Source organism: Rhinolophus ferrumequinum, chromosome 13, assembly GCF_004115265.2.
Source record: "Rhinolophus ferrumequinum isolate MPI-CBG mRhiFer1 chromosome 13, mRhiFer1_v1.p, whole genome shotgun sequence".
NCBI lineage: Eukaryota > Metazoa > Chordata > Mammalia > Chiroptera > Rhinolophidae > Rhinolophus > Rhinolophus ferrumequinum.
In genome coordinates this window covers 12,726,038-12,747,607 of record NC_046296.1, presented here as the reverse complement: position 1 = coordinate 12,747,607, position 21,570 = coordinate 12,726,038, and the positions used below count along the sequence as shown (strand labels likewise).

Here is a 21,570-nt window from a genome sequence, read left to right as displayed (position 1 = left end):
TCCATCTTCCTGCTTCGGAGACATTTTGAACAGGGAAGGAAGGGAATGAGTGTAGAAAGAAGGTACACTACAATATTACTCTGCCATTGGCAAAGATACAGCTATCCTTCAATTCTACCTCTGCACAAAAGTAGCCTTGCCCCAAAGATCCATATCATGTAATCATGTCCACCAGGCAGAATACTAATTACTTCATTCATCCATTCAAATACAATATATACTTATATGTCCATGTGTATACATATTTTTAATTTGCTTAGCACCTATTCTGTATAAGGCACCACACAAGAAACTTCAGAGTTTTAAGAAAGTATAATGGGCTGACAACTTCCTGTCTGCTATGGACTGATGTGTCCCTGCAGAATTCATATGTTGAAACCCTCCCCCATCCCCAGTGTGATGGTATTTGGAGATGTGGCCTTTGTAAAGTAATTAGGTTTAAATGAGTTGTTCGAGTGGGAACTTCACGAGGGGATCAGTGCCTTTGTAAGAGGAAACACCAGAGAGCTTGCTTACTGTCTCCACACCATGTGAGGACAGAGGGAGAAAGCAGCTGTCTGTAAGCCAGGAGGAGAGCTCTCACCATAAACCAAACCTGCTGGACCTTGACCTTGGACTTTCCAGCCTCCAGAATTGTGAGAAAATAAATTTCTGTTCTTTAAGCCACCCAGTCTATGGTATTTAGTTAAGACAGCCCAAGCTGACTAATACACTGTCCTTCAGCGCCTGTACTTTTAATTAGGAAGAAGGGACGTAGAGTAATGATAAGTTATTGAACAATACAGGATTGTAATTATGCATCTTACATGTTTGTATTTTAGTTTTGCAGGGTGACATCTGAAGTTCAATTAACAAGGCAAGGCGCAATATATAATTGTTACCTGAGTGGGAATTGTTTATAAAACACTAAGTAAATTATGTTGATGGTTCTAGGAGCTCAGAGGAGGATGGGTTATTGTGAACGAAGAGGGCATGGAAAAGGGGATGGAGGAATTACAGTCTGAACTAGCCCCTGACATAGGGGTAGATGAGGCACAGGAAAGCTAAGGCTTGGGATCCCCACACGCAGTCTTTCCATAAATGTAGGCAACTCTCTGCCTGAGTGTTTTCTGATTTCTGTGCACTCTGAGCAACACAGCCCCAGTTACTGACCTCCTTTCAAGATGGTGAAACATGCTATACCCTAGGGATCCCTTAAGTGTTGATAGCGTCCATTGTAACTGACTAACGGTTTGGGGAATGTGCACTTAAAAATGAAGTGGAAGTTTAAATTTCATTGAAATTTAAATCATTTATTCGGTATGGGTATACATGTATTCGTGTGTATGTAGAAAATCAATAGAAATTTGCAGTTCATCTTGGTCACTTTCATGTCAATGGTAAAGATAAATTCTTAGTAGTTTGTTCAGTTCATGGTCTTTCACAGCTTCAAATAAATGTGTGCTTAATTAATTCTGGCTTTCAGCAATCATCCAAGGTTGGAATCTGGGAGAGCGGGGCTTTGATGGAAGCCATCTTCTGTGTAGGGTTGCCTGACAGATAACCATGGAGGACTACACCTGTGTTGATAAAATAAATCAAGGAAAAAGAATTATAACATTACACAGGTGCCAACCACTTCCTATGGCTTTGATCAGCAAATTGTGAAGTAGGTGAAGTTTATTTTTAGAACCCCACATTTTCCAAATCATTCATCCCTTTCATACCCACTTGCTATCCCCAGGTACCTACTTGGACTATCCACCCCTCTATCCGTATACAGTTATTTCCAGAGCACTTTTAGGAGTTTAGTGCTGAATCCTCGAGGAGAAAGCTTAGGCATTCACCACCCACAAAAAACTTGGATTCTACTCTGCAGCCGCTTGAAAGCTTGGTAAATAATGCAGGATGGTATATTGTTTACATCAGTATTACTCGGTGAAATACCTAATTAAAGGATTTAGTCAGAGGAGAGGGAGATATTCAAGGGCGAGGTCAGTCTAGAAATATTGTTTGGAGGAGGAGGAGGATTTTGAGCCATTCTTGGAAGAACGGGTAGAACCTGGTTAGGGATATGGTTGAAGGGAGAATGGCCCCTTCCAGCCAGGCACCAACATGAAGCAGAAAGTTTCTGAGTTGCTGAAAAGGAACAAATTGTTCAGAGACGTGGGTGATTACAGAGAGGGAGGTCTGATTATGAAGTCTTAAAATACAGGCCCACGAGCTACAGAGAAAGTAGGGATCCAGGAAGAATGAAATAAGAACTGAGGAATATTGAGCCGAGGAAGTGAAAGCTTGATTTTAAAAGGCCACACTGAGAAGGACGAGGGAGGGAAATCAACACACGATGGTGTGCTGTTGGAGATCTGTCTACACGCGGGTGTGTGGGTGTCATGTGCAGAGGGATTTGAGGAACAACATGCATCCTCGATAATATTTGATGGACAAATTCTCAAGGCTAGTGACTAATCGCATGTAGGGGAGAAATATGGTTAGGATTTAGAGCTTGGGCAGTGATTAGTTGTGGGAGAAACCCTGAAGGTGAAACAAAAGTCTGCGATCCCAGAGAGTGCTCTGGGCTGTATCTATTGGGGCCATTGCCGAGGTCTGCTCTCTCTACCACCCTGTCTTCAAAGTATTTTGTCTGGGGTGTTTAAGGTCTCTAACTTAGTTCATAAGTGACAGAAATCCAACATGAACAAACATGAGGGAATACATTACTCATGACACCAGAAAAACCCATTGATAGATACTTATGCTATCGGGACATCTGGATTCTGGAGCCCATGTGTTTCACTGGTTGCTTTAATACAATTTATTGAATACCTGTCCTGGGCCAGCACAGCTCCAGGCTCTCAAAATATAACGATAAGCAAACAAAGAGTGTATTCTCATGCAGCTCTATTTTACAAGTTATATAAAATGGAAAATATGAACCAGTTTGATTTGACTCCAAAAGCTGACTTCCCTTCTTCTCTTCCCTCCTTTCCGCTTCTCTTCTGTTTTATTTCTCTAACTCTTCGCCCTTCCTTCTCCCCTCCCTTTCTCCTCATTTGCTGCCTCCTTTGCCATCCCCCGCCACTTTCCCTCCGTACCCCTTTCTCTCTGTCTCCTCTGCTTTTCTTTTCATGGCATCTATTTTCAGGGACTCCATATCTACCTCAAGGTTTATCTGCTGCCAGTTTATCAATCCCAATAGGGAAAACAATGCTCCTTCCCAGTAATTTCACCTATAACCCAATAGCTGAATTTCATTCGTCATGACTTTATCCTTGGGCTAGAAACCCTGGTTTGCATCAGAAGAAAAAATTAGAGGATTTACAAAAAGAACACAGGTTTCTGGGAGGAGAAAAACAAAGTGATACACCAGCTCTCCCTGAGCCCATCCTTCTTCGTGCATTGGCCAAAGTGTGTACTGAGATTGCTGTGCTAATAAGTAGGGCCTGGGACTCTTATCAATAACTCCATCCTGATACTCTGACGTTATATATTGATGATTCTTTCTTTTAGCATTGACGAATTTGGGCAGAGAAGTGACAGGATACGTTTTTCCCTGACACTTTGTCATCAATTTTTCCTTTCTACATTTATCCCCCCCCCACCCCGCCTCTCAGGGTCCAGGAAAGCTAGGTTGTGGTGTGGTCAAAGTATCTGGATCATGGATTTGATTTGTGGCCACTGTTAAATTTTCACCCATTCTAAAGAGATATTACCAACTTCTTTTCCAAGAGAAATGTCCACAGCTACTGAAAAGGAAATGTTTAGAAAGGTCCACATTCTCAGTTTGTGATTTACACATAATGAAAAGACAGTATGAAATGTTCAAGGATCTATAAACAATGGTGCTATTTGGAATAAGAATATGATTTCTGTTTACAGGGTTGGAGGGTAGATAGGCGACCCTCCAAATCCAAATACGATAGGGTGACCGCTAGATCAGTCGATTATTATTTTCTCCCTTCTGTTGTCTAACTCATAGGTTTAAATGACAGGAAAAGGTGTTGACAAGAGAGAGCATAGCATGTTATTGCTCTCTGCCATTCTGATGATTCTGACTTCCGCTTCTTTGAAATGACAATAATTTGAAGACTGGGCATTTGATTAGCTCCTCATACCTTCAATATATTAAGAGTTGCAGCTATACAATATTTTCAAGATTTCTCATACATTTAATCAAGTTTTCAGGTAACTTTGAGGGAAAGGAAAAGAGTGATAGACATCTGCCTTCTCATAGCCATTTCACGTATATTAATATTGTACCCTGGAACTAACATGAAACCGTGGATCTGATGGAAGCAGGGAGATAGTAGATTTATACTCCCATGGTGGACCACTCGTCATGAATTACGTGTTAAGGGTGGCATGAGGAGCAGTGATGGGGAATGGCCTTTAAAGAAATATTCAATTTCAGAAATTTAAAATATAATATCCCTTACTTTTTTGTTTTATAAATTAGGGAGTTAGTATCAGTTGTGTACTATCCAGCATGTTATATAAATACATTGTATATATCATGAGTATTTCAAAAGGGATGATGTATATTAACAGCAAAAAAGATAGAAAAAGAAGAAAAAGGAAGACCCTCGTTGAGAATAGAGGGGCTTTCATGTCCCAAGGAGGCGAAGGGTAGTATTATAAAAAAGCGTTGAACTAAAATACAGTGCTTTTCCTGAAGATTAACTGTGAAAATCAAAATTTCAATTAATGGTTTTGATCCTTTTGTGTAAGATTAAACTGAAAACACAAAAGTCTCCTTGACAGCATTTGATTACTTTGGCAAAGGGGACTTGGATTTAGAGCCAGAGAATGGCAGAAGAAAGGATCACCTATCAAACTCCAAATCAGGGAATGCATCCCTTTCCGACTCATCAATTCAAGCTGTGGATCTACCCCCAAATGTGTTTTCTAAAATAGTGTTCAAAGACTAAAACAAATAACGTTTAATAAACACGCACCTCCCTAGTGCAGCAGATGGCACCAGGAAAGCTGCCTGCAGCAATGTGAGAGAGCACTCCTGCCTGTCTTCATCTTGTTTTTCTTTTTTGTTAATAACGATATTTATTAAATGGCTATCTATTGCAGACTCGTTCTCTGCAGGTAAAGATAAAGAAGGCAAGTGGGGAGCAGGTCCAAGAAATGCACACAAGGTTCGTGGACACAACATGACAAAGGAAGTATACCTCAAACTGAGATTATTTTTGTTGTTAGCCTTTGAAAAGAAACACATGAAACATACAGCATAAGAAATACAAGGTCGGGCAATGGAGTTTGCGAACTCACTCTAGAACAAGTGCTACATACCTCCTTGCTGAATATCACTATGGTTCCCTTTGAAGTACTCCCCTTGGGAAGCTATGCCCCAATGCCAGTGTCTAGTCTTCTCTTCAAAGCAATTTTGGACCTCTTTTTCTGGAATAGCCATCAGAGTTGTCATTGTGTTACCCTTGATGTCCTGAATGTCATCAAAATGTCTTCATTATAATATTTCCTTTATCTTTGGGTAAAGAAAAAAGTCATTGGGGCCAGATCAGGTGATTAGGGAGGGTGTTCCAATACAGTTATTTTTTTTTTTACTGGCTAAAAACTCCCTCACAGACTGTGCCGTGTGAGCTGGTGCATTGTCCTGATGCAAGAGCCATGAATTGTTGGCAAAAAGTTCAGGTTGTCTAACTTTTTCACGCAGCCTTTTCATCACTTCCAAATAGTAAACTCAGTTAATTATTTGTCCAGTTGGTACAAATTCATAATGAATAATCCCTCTGATATCAAAAAAGGTTAGCATCATCGTTGCCACAAATTCACAAACTTACTTGTCACACCTCATAGGTGCTACAGTTACAGAATATCATGCCAAATGGGATACAGAATTAGAATTCCACCTTGTCCTTCGGTTCACAGAATCATGCAACGGAGACTTCCCACCTATCTTCGTAAAAAACCCGTTACAGTCTTAAGCATCACTGTTATCCCTGTGGGTAGGGTTGCCTGATTTAGCTCATTAAATACAGGACACCCAATTAAATATAAATTTTAGGTAAAAACTGATTTTTTTTTGTTCTTTTTTTGGTATAAATACATCCTCCAATGTTTTAATGGTTAAAGTTTTTAAAATTATACCTGACCTGTGCTTGGATGACTCACCTTAGGTGCCTGACCCGAATCCTGGCCTTGTCAGATTCTGTCTTTATTTAAAAATCTGATATTTGCTCAGCAAGGAATTTTTACATTAATTTTTATTTTTGAAAATATTGCATTGAAATGTTATTTATCTTTATTACTGAGTTCTTTGATGTCCTTTAAATTTTGTACTAGAGGTGAGCGCCTTACCCCTCTCACCCCCAGGTCCCGGGCCTGCTCTGATCTTTTCTCATTTTTTAGAGTGGTGATAACTATTTGTCACTGGCAGGATGAAGTAAGCCCAGTGTTTGCCACTCAACATTTGTTCAGTAATTATTTTCTATATCCACACTGTCCTGATTTTTTTTTCATTGAAAAGTCCAGTGATCCAGTCTCCTTCTGTCATAGCCACATTCTAAACCAAACTCATAGCTGTTAATTTTTCAGAGTAAAATTTTATTACTGTTATAAATGGAAAGGGGGTAAGAAATCTGTGGTTCTCAGAATGATCATGGTCCAGATGTCCCCAAAAGAGCCCTGTATTTTGATGGCAGACATCCATCCTATTTTCAAGGAGCAAACCAAAGAGAAAAGAAACAGCTGCTCCACGTGTGGTACACCTGAATGAGGAGAGACGGGGCACTGAGGTCACTCTCGGGGTGACACCCATTTCCCTTGAAAGAAAAAGAAGCACATTGTTCTTCTCCATATACTTTAGTTTCCTTGGAGCTATTTGTGCGCTGATATTTCAGAGGTGTAAAATGTTAGACAGTTCATTTTAAGCTCTGTCTATTTGCAAAATTCAAGTTTAGGCAGTGGAAAGTGATGATGGGCATTTGTAGAATTTTAGATGATTAAAAATATACACAAATATACCCTGTTTGGGGCTTTTTAAATGAAAACCTTGTAGAGTTACACGTTAGACATTTGTGCTGAAAAAAAAAAGGCTAATTAAGCAAGTTGGAGAAAAGAGTTGACTGCTTTAAATCTAGCTGTATGTAGATCTGAGGCGGGTTGGTTATGTATCAGCTGCGTGTGTCCTGGATTTTGTCCTGGGGAGAGAACATTGAGAAATCTAATGCATGGTAATTTCTATGGATCCCCAAGACACATTATCTCATCATGCACAATTTATGACTTGGGATCTCATTTCATCATATACACAAATTATTATAGCGACCTACATGATTTGACAGAAACTGAGTATGGCACAAAAATGAAAGAAACTGCCACGAGGACCATAAACTAATACATCTGTGAGGAGTTTGACTAAAGTTTAGATAATTTAATAAATGAGACAAAGCTCTTGAAAATAATTTTCTGTTACAGGAAATATGATGCCATCCATACAGTTACCTGGGACTTTTTATCTATGGGGATTTGTTGTGTGCTGTAATGGTTTTTAAAAGAAAATAGACGTTCCGTTTTGTTTGGTTTTAATTGCTTCGGTTTTGCATGTATCCATACAGCCATCAAAAAATAGAAAAAAAAGAAAAGAAACTCGTGAAACTTCAAGTCAATGATTTACTAAATATTTTTTTTCCTTTATGTCTGCCTGTTAAAGTCATAAGTGAAATTTCCTCCTGACCTCAAGCTGTGCATTTCTTATTATCATGGTTAGCATTCTACTGCGTGACAGAACAGAGATTAGAAACACTATATTTTCTAGTAAAGCATTTCTTTTGATTTCAATGCAGAAATTACAATATGGCCTATGATATATTGGGGTGAAATTCTGAATTCTGGTCATTTACCTTAATTTTTTTTTCGAATTTAGTTTTTACTGTCTTAGTCATCTTCTACTCAGAAGAAATGTGCTTACATAATAGAGAAGCACAAACCATTTGTATTTTAAGGCAAAAACAAAACATCCTTGTGTTTACTTAATTGCTAAATGTCTGGTGAAGGAAAGGAAACAGATTTGCATGGAGTTGAATGTGGACATATGTGTGACAATCCTGAGAATGTATTGGTTTCCGTCAACTTTTATTTCAGAGAAAACTAAGCTTGGAGACCAAATCACACTAGCTGTGTATTTGTATATTGAAAATAATCTTTTTTAAAAAACTGCTTGGATTCTACAAGTCAAGTGTGTCTGAATTTTTTTTTAACTTTCCTGTCATTAGCATTGAATTTTCTAAATCAGAAATTATTTCTTTTTTCTTAATAGACTGGAAGGAAAGAAAAAGGAGATCCACTAAACATTGCAATTGATAAGATGACCAAGAAAACAAGAGATCTAAGGAGACAGGTACTGTTTTCTTGTTTTTGTTTTAAGTGCATGTACTTAGAGGTGATTTCCAAGAATGTCCTTTTTCAGACTACCTTCCTAAGAGTGATGTTCAGGTTGCTATTCTTTATAACATGTAAGTATACACAGAAACATTTCATCAACAAGGCAGAGTCTGCTCAGCAGACAGATGTGACAGCTGCAAGAGACGTGATGATGAAAACCACCTCTGAGGGGAAAGCCTGTTCACTGCCTAGACCCAGTCTTCCCAGGTAGAGATCTGATGAATTCACTATCTTCTACATCTGGTTTTTACTATTTCAGATCCAGGTGTGCAAAGAACTGGTCTCTGATTTCTGTTGCTTCTTACTTAAACTCGGAAGCATTCAATGAATAAACAAGAATGCTAATGATTAATGAGAAATAGAACTCTTAATCTGATGGAATAATTAAGGTCTCCTACCCAATGGATTCCTTTGGAGCCATTAATCTAGGGGAAAGTTTGCTTATCAGATGGTTGTTTGGGAAGCGGTGAACCAAAGCAAGTAATGTTAGTTGGAGGATTAAAAGGGCTAATTGCATGATTAGTCAGATTGGTCCTTTATCTTTTTCTTTTTTCTTTTTTTTTTTTTTAATGGGGGTTGGGGAAATCTCTGGTTGGAGCTTTTTTTCATCTTGAAAGTGCTCTATGAATACTGGTAAATGTTGTCCCGTAACCCTTATATCATATGCTTCTATGGTAAGCTCTACTTTCTTTTGTAGTGTTTTCTTTCTCTAGAAAAAATAACATCATCTATTGTTACCATAAAATCCCTCTTGATTCTGCCTGAGAGGCATCCTGTGTTCTACTGGTAGCTTTTGCATATATCCATCTCCTTCATTAAACATCGATTTTGTTCATCAGCTAGAAACAACCACTGTTCTGGAGCAATAATTGCTTTCCTTTCGGCAGCTGGACTGGCATGGCTCCATGTAGCACTCGCTCCTGCACCAGTTCAAGGTCAGATAAGACTAGCAAAGTGCCTGAACAAGAATGGCCATGAGCGCATTAGAAATGGTTTGAATGGGAGGAAGACTTCACTTCTGATTACTGCTGGGGAGCTTTGGGACTCTCTTTAGGATGTCACACACTTGAACTAATGTCCTCTAGATGATACCACAATTAGTTCTGGAATACAAAAACTCTAGTTTGACTGCCCAGATAACAAGCCCTTTTGGGAAAAGCATTTCCTTCTTATTTTACCTTGAAATAATGGAGAAGAACACATTGTCCCCTTAGGCATTACAAATAATACCAAACAGATATATGGCCAGGTCTGCTTCTCCTTGTCCTCTTTGATCATCTCTCCATACAAAGTCCCACCTAATATGAAATGATATGGGTAGTAAAAACTGGCACTGGAATTAATGGAAAACACTGCATCAGGTGTCTGGAGCCCATACTTTTACACCTAGTCCTGCCACTAAACTGGCTGTGTTACCAAGGATCCTTCATCTCTTGGTCTCCTTTTCTTATCTATAAAAGTAGGGAGCCAAACTAGATCTGTAATCTATCTTTGAGCTGTATGAAACTGAAGGACTCCAAAGGAAATCCTCCTTCATTTTCTATGCCAGAGGTCCTAATGCCTGATACAGATTTTAAAAGCGGTGGGAGGGCATGGAGCATCTTCTTCAGGGCTTTGGCTTTGCCTAGATTGTCAACCAGGCCAAATTCATGAACTGAGTCTTTTCACCTCCCCAGTCTTTTGGTCTTAGTATGTACAGTATACTCTTTTACATTTGGGAGCCAGCACTCTCAGCTCTCTGCTCTCATTGCTATGATAGACCTATCATAGCAACTTTTTGTCTTATTAGGAAGGAATGGATCAAGTTACTTTTACTCTGGTGTTTCAGTTCTCAGAAAAGGGTTGACTCTTTTTAGCTGAGGAGTGGTGAAATTTGAAGGTGGAACTTATGGCAGAATTTTAACTGCTTTGGTGATAAGCTCCTTGGAGAACTTCTTTTAGGATGGCAGTGGAAGTAGTATGTCATCTCTTGAAATCATTCCATGCATAACGTATATATATACATATGTGTTATATATATGTATATATATATATATATACACACGTATATATATTGTTATATATATATATATATACATATACGTGTATATATATACATACATATCTATATATATACATAGATATGTATGTATATATATGTATATATATATATATTCTGCTCACCTTTCCCATAGTTTGAGAGGAATAAGGATAAAAAGAGAATTGTTTCATATTAAGATCCAACAGTTATGGCATAATTTCACATCACATCCCTGAATTTGGTTCAAATGTCTTTCTCTTCCCCAGTCTGCTTTTCTAGAACAGGGATGGTTCCCATCTGTCAGTTCCATCCCTGTCCATATGTTGGGATATTTTTGCCTTTCTTTCCATCTCTTCTGTTTTTTTTCTGCACACCTGTAGTGGTACAAAAGCTTCTCTGATCTCAGTGTACAGAAGCTACCTAGCACTTATGCGGATTGAACATACAAGGGCTGTGATTAGCTTGGCTTAGGTCGATGTCAGCTTAGATTTGGGTAGTTAGTGAATTTCATTAACAAGGTTTGACCTAAGTAGCTAATAGCAACCATGTAGTGTAGCCCTATGAAAGCTACCGATTCAAATGAATGTTTTCCTATTGCTAAAACACTTTCTGGTCTGTCCATCGAAGCCTTAGTTAGAAGAGGTTCTAGATGAGAACCGTCAGTTAACCATGTTCACTTCTCTGTACACATATATTCCTTTATACAGTATTCAGAAACATCAAATCCCGTAGGGAAAAAAGTTGACATCAAAGAAAAATGTCTGTGGTGACTTTCATGAGTCCCCACTCTTTCAGTCCCCTGCGTCTTCCTTATGGCCCTAAGATTGGGCAGAGTCCTTCAGAAGGGTCACCCTGGAGCTTTGCAAAGTTCTCGTCACCAAATTAAAAAGAACTAAAGTCTGTCATGATCATTATCTCGGGCATCCCTAATGAAAAAGAAAATGAATTTAAACTTGTAGACACTTGAAACAAATAACAGTAATTGAATAAAAAGGATTTCATTTTAAATAGAATTGTCAAGTAAGTAGAATCCCTTTCTTCAGGCAACATATCTCAAGGCACTGGGGGTTCATAAATTATGAAAAAGGTCACAGGAACCCCAGGGTGTTATTTAAAACTGATTGGCACGGATCCATCTTGCCAATTAAACCAAAGAGAGTGGTCAGTGGTAGAGCAGAATCCTCTCAGGAGTATTTTGTTTGGAATCAAAAATGGGTTAGAGAATACAACTGACAGCTTTAAGCATTACATTTTAATTTTAGAGCAGTGGGCACAGTATGCCCCATGTCTGAGTTGTTGTCACTGCCCTGATTCTGGAATCAGACCATTATAAAATCCAAAGCTTTTGGCTAACTCCCCACCTGGGAATCTAGTAGCCCCCGTGGTCTATTCATCCATTAGAGAGGACTCAATCAGTTTCTGCCAGCTGTTCCTTCCTGTCTTCCTTCTGTGTGCCACTTGTGAGTTGTTCTAGGCATGGTCTCTTAATTTTCCCCCAGCTTTCAGAGATGCTGGTTTATCTTGATTATTATTTTAGTCCTTTTATTAGTCTTTCCCCCAAGTTGATAAGCAAAGCAACACTCAAATGTTTCCCTATATAAAGCTCATTAATAATAATCATGATATGTTAGGGTGTTGCTGAACTTAGCAACTCTCTCATTCCCCAAACCAATCAAGGGCCTATTTCTTATCCTTTCACTTTTTGTAGCCATCACAGTAATTCCAGCAGTAAGATTTTGTAAGTGTCAACTTGACAAAAGTGTCACTTTTGCTATAACAATCAAAACATTTTCAACAGACAACAAAAGCCACGTATAGAATGCTTTTACATCGGCATGTAAATGTTAATAGAATGGATTATATAACAAAAGATGAAAAACAAACAAGCATAATGTGTCACTGGATATGTGTAAAGGTCCATTTATCAAGACCTTGCCTCCAGGTAGGATTACAGAAAAATCTTCCCAGATTGTTAAGAAATAATTATAGCTGAAGTGTTCCCTCAGCTGTCCCCTGTGTGAATCGGTTTCTTACACAAGAACTAGAGCAAATGGTGGGTAGTCACCAGCAAAAGTTTGTAGAACCACTGCTCATAAAATGTAAACTAAAGTGTAGCTGACCTGTACTGAGTCCTTACAATGTGCCAGGTACTGTTCTAAGTTCTCTCCATGAATGGAGCACATTTAATCCTCACGCCAGCCCTCTGAGATAGAAGAGACTGTCATCATGCCCATTTTACAGATGAGGACAGGAAAGGAAGTGATGCACCCATGGCCACAGAGTGTGGCGGTTCCAGCCCAGGTAACCTAGCTGGAGGGGCTTTTCTCATAACTCTTCCCTAGCCTGCCTCTCCATAGAACTGGTATATGCAGTGGGGTCACCCATATACTAATCGACTGAGGAAGATGCATCTGGGGAAGAAGGAGGGGTGACATATATATGCAGAGGTGATTTGTGGATTTCAACAGTACCTTTCCTATTTTCGGGTTTCAGGTGGATGACAGATACACACTGCAGACAGAAAAAAAAATCTGTGGTAAATGTCAAAAATATGGTTTTTGTTTGTGATGTGATATCGTCTCTCAGGTCTCCAGTTGTTATGGTTCATTGGGTCCTCCTTTTACAAAGTGCTATAATATGTAGGTAGCTAGTTTTGCAAAGCATGAATTATAGACTTTCTAAAACATTTACAGAAAAATGTCATTTTAAGGCATTCAGTCCTTTTTCTCACATCTGCTCAAGATGGGGCCAATTATTTTTAGATTCACTGTATGAAAATATTTTCAAATCATTTATTTCTGCGCTTGAATCTGCTTTCCCTCATAAGGACGTGAGGCTATCTATATGGCTACAATAAAAAAAAAAAACTTATAAAATAAAATATTGATTCCCTCCGAATGTTAAGGTTTGTGTTCTTCACATTGAAAACTTATCTCAGAGCTCATAATCCCAGGAGTTTGGTCCCTACATCAGATTGCCACGCTGCTGTAGACATACGGAGACCAGAAAGTGACCACACAGCAATTGGGATTTGAAATACAGAACATAAGCAATTCTGAGACAGCTGATCACAAATGGCATCAAAAACACCAAGATCAGAATCCAAAAGGCCGGGAGGAGAAGAAGGACAGAGGTGGGAGAGGTCTCAAGGGCCATCCTTTGGACATGCTCCTGATCCCAGGTTATATAGTCAAGCTGCCTCTACCTTAGGAAAATCCAATACAATAGCCCTGAATGTCACACTACCACATACTAATTGACCTCTCGGAAAACACTTATTAGGCCAAGTTCAAGGTACATTATTTCATCAGTTGGAAACAGTTGTTAAAACATCACTCTGGGCAAGCGCTTCCCTTATGAAGACACTGTTCTAGTCTTCAAGTGGTTTAATTTATTCCTGTGAGGCAGCCGATGGTTGATGGTTCGCACATAAGCACAGGCTTGTGGAGGACTCCAGGCTTCACCTCCCTCTCACTAGCAAGTCTAGATCATGGAAAGCGTCCAGTAGTTTGATCAATATTGACTAATCAAATAACACACTAGACTGAGCAGAGGGATCTGTAACATATGTATGAATAGGAAAACGCTCAAGTGGAAACTTGAGCTACTGATTTGTTCTCTTCTGCTAACTTCCCAGGCCCCACAAGTCAAAGAAAAATGAGGAGAGGAAGGATAAATATCAATAGCTGAGTCCCAAAACACACTGAAGAGAATGTCTGTGTTTGGTTCAGTCTCTGACACCTCACCTTCTCTTCTAGACCATTAAGAATCTCGATCCTGACACTGGACGATCCACTATAGGATTATAAAATTTAAAAATCTATCATATTTTTCCAGAATGAAATTCCTGAGTAGGAAAATTAGGAGTATGTTTAATGATGATGATTGAGACAATAAGGATTTTCTTCTTCTTCTTCTTCTTCTTCTTCCTCTTCTTCTTCTCCTTCTCCTCCTCCTCCTCCTCCTCCTCCTCCTCCTCCTCCTCCTCCTCCTCCTCCTCCTCCTCCTCCTCCTCCTCTCTTCTTCTTCTTCTTCTTCTTCTTCTTCTTCTTCTTCTTCTTCTTCTTCTTCTTCTTCTTCTTTTTTTAAGTCTACCCTGTCTACCCTTTCAGCTTATCAGAATATTCATTTTAGAATAGCCATCCTGGTTAAGTGAGGTTGGCCTCTATTAATTGTTGGAGGCTATGTTTAGGCCGGGGTTTCTTTTCCATAACTGTCATTAGAAGGGGGATAATTTTAAAGTATGTTGTGCAAGACTTTGTCATGATGGCCTGAATTAAGGTGTTTCTAGAGCTGCTGATAATAACTAACCGCTGTGCTTTTGACTGAATGGACTCAGTGGATTATTGCAGCCAACTGGTGGCCAAATATATCTGCTCCATGTGGCCCCTTCTCATGGAGGTTACCCTTTATCACCTGAAAAGGCTTCTGGCCTCAGTTTTCCCAGGGGAAAATTCCATCAAGACAGCTGATATTATCTTTATCTCCCCATTTCCTGAGAAGCCTGGATAAACCTGAAATTTAGAAAGTGAGTCATCTTCTTGCAGGCTCTGCCTCTCCTGCTGTCACCTCCAGCCCTGGTGGATGCCTGTTTGCTCTAGGATCTAGGATCTCATCACTTTGTACCTTTCTGACTTCCATGGCTGTCGCCGATGATGGCTGAGGGAATTCCACATTGCTCTTTGCTTGGGTAGAAAATTGTGAAGGAAACGGGATTGGTTATAATATCCATCTGTTTCCTTTATATGCCCTTGACCAATCTCTGTCCTCCTTCTTGGGTGAATGAATTTCCAGGGTAACTGAAAGCCAAGCCCTCAACCCTCCCCCACCCTGCACAATTGTGTGCTTTTCACTGTGATCAGCTTTTCAAGAGGATTACAGCTCTGTGCAACTCCTCCCATTATTGTTCTTTAAATCCCCAGCAGTCGTTCAGTCTGCCTCCTAAATGCGTTTCAGATCCATTTCTTCCTCTTTACTCCATTTAATTGTTTTTCCCAAAATGATGGCCATGGCCTCATAACAAATCTCCGTGACCCCAACCTCCCTGCCTTCAGCTCACTGTAGCTCCAGCAGTCTATTAAGCCAGTGTTAAACACATGCATATTTGTGCCTTTGCACTTGCTGTTGCTTCTGTTTGGAATGTCCTCTCTCCTTTTTTTTTTTCCCCTTCCAGAAAAATTTACAATTTTTCCTACAAAGCTTAGCTTAAATGTTACCTTATCATCACGACTTTATCCAATTCCTGTAAATAGGGTTTATACAGTAAGTAGGCTCCTAGAGCATTTAAAAATACCTTTGTTGTGACGCTTTTTGCAGTGGATTTATATTGTTTATGTGTTTTTGCTTATGTTCATGTCTGTTGTTGTGTTTCCTTACGGCATCTCCTAATGGCCAAGTAAACCAGTAGCACACAGGTGCTGACAAAATGAGGAACCCCCTGTATGCAGCCTTACCACCAAGAAATTTTGCCACCACCAACTTCCCACCATTCTAAATTCTCATGTCCCCCTGCCATTGTTTTAAGAACTAGATTTTTTAACTTTAAAAGTCTATATGTGCTGTGATAATAATGGCTATTTCCATTTTAAGAGAAAGCTTCTATGCCTTAATGCAGAAGTTTCCTGTTGCTGGACTGGCTTTAAAAAAGCTCAAGAACCTGCTAAAATACAGATATGTGCTCCATGCTGGGTAATTCTGGTTTCGTATACATATGGGGGTACCTTATACAGTAGAACTTTGGGTTTCGAAACCATTGATGAACATTTCAGTTCACAAACGCCGTACATTTTATGAATTGATTGTATCATTAGATAGTAAAATTCATGCTAAACTTGCAATTTTAGGGGTTGATTTTAAAGGTCTGGAATGGATTAATCCATTTTGCATTACTTTCTATGGGGAAACTCTGCCTCGGTTTTCGAATGTTTCAGAACTCGAACAGTCTTCTGGAACGGATTAATTTAGAAAAACCAAGGTACCACAGTACTCTGTATCATAATAAGCTTCCAGGTAATTTGTGACCATCTAGCAGATTTGAATTCCACTGCCTTTGTTTCGGAAGGTGGGAACTTTCACACCCTGTTTCAATTTGTTGGGAGATGTATTTGAGGATCTGTGAAGCACTCCAACTGTTCTCCAATCCAGACCTCTAGCAGACCTCGCCACTTCACAGATACAACACCTGTTTTGAGGAAAGGAGAATTCACGCTTAAGCCTCCTCTCCTCATGGGCTAAGATGAGACATGGATGGTCTGGCTGATCGTTGTGCCTTATTGAAAGGCTTGGCCAGATCAGTGCTTTCAGGGGCAGCGCGAAAGACGAGAGTGAGGCAAGTGAGACACTGGCCTTGGGCACAACATTTCAGGGAGCACCAAAGAATTCAGTAATCAAGACAAATAATATGTTATGCAATATTTTAGAAAATTGAAATTAATGCCAAAAACCCACATTGAGCAAATTCTCACCATGGTAAATAAAGACAAAAGTCAGTAACAGGGCACCGCTGAGCCATATTGAAGCCTGAAGCAAAAGAAAAGAACTAGCAATGCTGACAGCATAGTACATACTGTCTTTATGTACAATGTTGAGATTTGGTTTATGACGGGTGAATCTTTCCTTAGCCGTGGCTCTGCTCCAGAGCTTCTGTCTATTAAAGCGTTTACGGCAGCTGCTGTGTGAGCAAGTTCCCCCCAAAAGTCTCAATGTCAAGTAGTTGTTTCCTTGTTGTTGTTCCTTTGTTTGTTTTCCCCCTACATTAGTGGCAAAAGGGCTGACTTTTAAATATCACGACATGACACCTTGGACTTGAGATTTGAAAGCCGATTTGAATTGTGGTGTCTTTTAGGTTGTCTTGCTCCAAATGCGTTTCTTCTCGATGTTTATCACAGTGACATGGGCTTTTTATGGCACTCTGAAGTGCTTCAGAGAAAATGGAGAGCATTTTAATACCACTGATTTACTCTTTCAGGTCTACAGTAATTTCCTTACTGCCTAATTATAAGGCTCGGTTTAATTTACTCTACACATAATGTTTACTGATGCACATATGGTGCCACATTTTAGGAAACTACCCAGAACAGGTATTTTTGTCTGTCTGGAGCATGGAAAATTTCTTCCATGTACAGGGAAAAAAAAAAAAAAAAGTAAGAAATTTAATTGTCTTGACAAAGAATGTACCCCAAAGAGAGAGAGAAAAATCATACTTATTTCTAACTTCAGGAAGAAGGATACAGTCCCTTTAAATGCTTGCTTTAATTTAAAAGCTGAATGATGATTATATATATGGTTCCATGAGTATAGAGATTTTCAGTTACACTAACAATTGGAGGGAGGGAGCGGTAGGAGTTGGGAAATGGAGATATAGGACAGGAAAACAGTAAGATCTTCTTGGCTTATTTCTCAACTATCTTTGCAATAGGAGATATGCATTCAGTAGTCACGGATTCATAGACTTTTAGGGGTAGAAAAGACCTCTATGGTATTTTCCCAGACCAAATATTCTTTATTCAGCATCTTTAAGACCCTTTCCATCATCAGCCTGTATTTTAGAGATGGGAGCTATTCCTTCATCCAACATCTGTATCATTACTGGGCAATATTAGTAGTTAGAAAATTGAGTTAAGATCAGTGATTTTGTAATTATCAACCATTGATGTTGGATTCGTGCAGCAGAGCTGATTTTTTTTTCCTACTTTGCCTAAGTTTAAGGCCCAGATAAAAGCTTCAGTAAAGAACTCTATTTAGAGTTCCAAAGACCTACAAATAGTGACTATTACTGCGTATGCATTCATGGCTTCACAATCAATTGTCGTGTCTTTCCTTAGCTCTGAGTGCTAAGAGTGGTTTGGCTTAGGAACTGAGCAGCTGATGCTCTCTGGTTGAGACAGCTGAAACAACCAACTCTCTAGATCATCGGATCCATTGTTCCCATTTGTACTGGATGGATTATATATGAAGGTTAGAAAAGCAAAGTCAACCACTGAAACTGTTTGACATTTGTTTAGTGCCCATTCTTTCCTAACACTTTATCTTCAATTCTACAGAGGGGAGATGACTATCAAAAACATGTTATGTTTGCAGAGTAGAGTTTTGAAGTTGTGACAGTAGGATTAAATTTCTTACTGATACAGAGCTCAAAGTTAGAGAACTCAAGTGAACTGACTCTGAAGACTGTCCTTCTAATGACTGCACTTCTTAAAGTGGATACTCTTTGGTCTTAGTTTATAGCTTTTATTAAAATTCCCTTAATGGGGAGAATATAAGGTAAATATAAATTAATAATGAGTCTTGAAGTGCTCAATAATAATAAAAATAATAGGCTTCCTATTTAATATAATCACCATTGTTTCTTCGAACCATTCATATCTATATTCAGCTCCATGTAAAACACTGAACCATGAATAAGATTTTGATAATTATTTTTCTAATTAGTCATAGATGAAAAAAAAAAGGACTTCCATTTTAGCTGCGGGTAGTGGGGTATCAGATTAAATGCAGATCAAAAGACTAGCAGACCTGCTTGGTATATTCAGTGAGCGACAGTTGAATGGATTGTGGCCCAGCATTCCAGCATTAAAGGAGAACCATTCATCCTGAGGACTTTGGTGTTAAGAGGGGATTCTCCATCTGATCCAATGATAAGTGCTTGCCAGCAGTTTGGGGGATTAACCAGTCCTAACCCACTTCTCACTCATTCAACAGTTTCTTACTTTTTATAACTATATCAATTCTGTAAACTGTTAAGGGCAGGATTTCTATATTTTTATTTGAGTCCTTCAATTTCAGTGAGGATCAAGCTGCCTTCAACAGCTGCAGTCTAAGTACCAGCTATGTAAAGGGGGTGCCTGGAAAGCTGAGCAGCACCTTTAGTCAAGGCAAGCTGGGCGGTCCAGAGGACTGAAACGGGGAGAGGGAAGGCTCTGAGGTGCAGGGCTAGGAGGAAGTCAGCACTAGAGAACTAGCCTGACTGTTCAGATTTCCCTCAGCCCCTCCTTTGAAATCTGTCAGCTTAGATCAATGTGGCCCTGACGCTGCATCCACAGATGTCATAACTAGTTGAAAGGAGATCACTTACGACTGATCTGCTCGTCATGTCTGTGTATTAGCATAGCAACCAGCGTGCCTGCTGCTCTTTGGGCGTGTTCTCTCTGTGTTTGGCCAGTCTGTGGAAGTACTGTCAACACTGTTGCCAAATTAGGAGAAAATATCAGGATTTGGAGTCCACTCCAAGTCAGAGCACCTGTATCAAGCAGGCTTGGCAATTCAACCAGATACCCCCCTAATTCACAGACTATTTAGGAAAAGCCAACAGCTTCTGCTCCTCCGTCTAACCTTTCCTCTTCATTCCTTGCCTCAAAGCTTCTGCTAGAAAAAATGGCATAAGAAACCACTGTAATAACCTGTTTCCTAGCAGAACATGAGGCAAAAAGAGAATAAAAGTCAACTTGGTCAAATAATACCAGTCACACTGGCCACTTGCGAGGCCATCTCTAGCCTCCTCAATTTTCTTAAGCAGGTAGCTGCTGGGTCCTGCAGCTTCTGAGTGATAAGTAAGCAGTGATGAGTGGAGCTTGGAAGAGCCAGGGACGTGCAGTAACCATGCAGCAGTGACACGCGCAGAACCAAAGGGCTACAACCTCAAAGTCACTGATGAACGATCTAGAGCAAGTGCCTGCAAAATGCAACCTGTGGCCCACATCTGGCCCTCTGCCTGTTTATGCAAATAAAGTTGTACTGTCACCTTTTGTGCTACAATGGCAGAGATTAGTAGTTGTAGCAGACACCAACTGGTCACAAAGACTAAAATTTATATTATCTGGCCCTTTATAGGAAAAGCAGGCCTAGAAGTCTGCTTGAGATAAAGCAAATATGGTGTAAGAGTCCAGATTCCCTAACAACCTGTGGGAGCTTAAATCTGATTCTATCTCCTTCCTTTCCCTTGAATAGCGAATACCACCAGTCACTTTATAGGATTTCTACAAGCTTGGAAATGTGGAGGCATCATTAGGCCTCTGTCTGAAATGAAGCTCCTCTAGGGAAAAATTCAGCAGCTGTTGGAAATGCAACGCTGTGAAATATTTAAAGACAAGAAGTGAAGAAATATAGCATACGATGGCAGGCTCTGGAGAGAGAAGTTAGCTCAGAAGTACACGGTTATCCATTATTGGAATAGAACAGGGGAGCATGGTGAATGACTTTCTGTTTTAGAAAATGTAAGGGACTCTTTAATGACCACAAATGGTCAGAAGCTTCAGAGGTTCATTTATAAGTGGGATCTGTAAGTGCTATCATCCCACTTCCCTTACTCAATTGCATCTTATAACCCCAAGTTTCCCATCCTGCTCAGGTGAACTGTCACTCATCTAATACCTGGAGAGGGAACTGGTGAGTTTGGGCTGGGGTCCTCTCAGGGGCAATTGTATTTACAATGGACTTGTGCTGAAATGTGGAATGGCAGGAAATATGGGAGTATGGGGCCAGATAACTAACTGGTACTTATCCTACCACATTGTGGCAGGTGTGTAGGATTCATCTTCTCAGAAAGAATTATGGTTTTAGAGAGTTGTTCTCTGTATCTTGCTTCAAACTCTTTAACCAAACAATTTTTATAGGCTTCTGCTGTAAGCCGGCCATCAAACCGTCCATTTAGTGATTCTCCCAATTGCCAGTTCAGTTATAGGGGGATCACGTCTTGTTTTTGAGCAGCATTTCAAAAGCTTTCTAAGGGTTCTTGCTGGTGTGGATTTATCTGATGCAACTCCGTATTCTCTCACACTAGATTCAAGCAGCTTGTGCACATTCAATGCCAATTAATCAGTGGCACATATTAGATACTCAGAATGAAATACTCAGGCATCAAATCTTAGTTCCCCTTTTGTGGTAAACAGTGCTGGAGGGACTCTAATGCTAGGGGAGAGTGGTTGACTAGGTTTGGGAGTGAAGGATGGAAAAAAAGAGGACCTTTGTCCATTTGTGAACTTGAACAGCCAGCTTCATGAGTAAAATCAAACTATTCTAAGAATTAGAAGATTTGACTCTGGCCTTTGCTATGTGCCACCAGTGACCCTCCGGTTCCTCATCTATGCAACAAAGAGAAGACTCTCACCCTGCAAACTGCATCTTTCACCCCCACTGTGACATTGTAAGGAAGGTCAAATGAA

At 39.7% G+C, this 21,570-nt stretch overlaps 1 protein-coding gene across 7 annotated transcripts in view; it reads left to right on the top strand.

The window, feature by feature from the left end:
* CTNNA2 (catenin alpha 2) overlaps window positions 1-21,570 on the top strand; it is a 1,256,663-nt gene that overhangs the window by 993,567 nt on the left and 241,526 nt on the right. For all 7 annotated transcript variants that reach the window (XM_033125182.1, XM_033125183.1, XM_033125181.1 and 4 more), the window contains one exon: window positions 8,267-8,347. In XM_033125182.1, coding sequence (XP_032981073.1) covers window positions 8,267-8,347 — 81 coding nt within the window. The remainder of the gene's footprint in view (window positions 1-8,266; window positions 8,348-21,570) is intronic.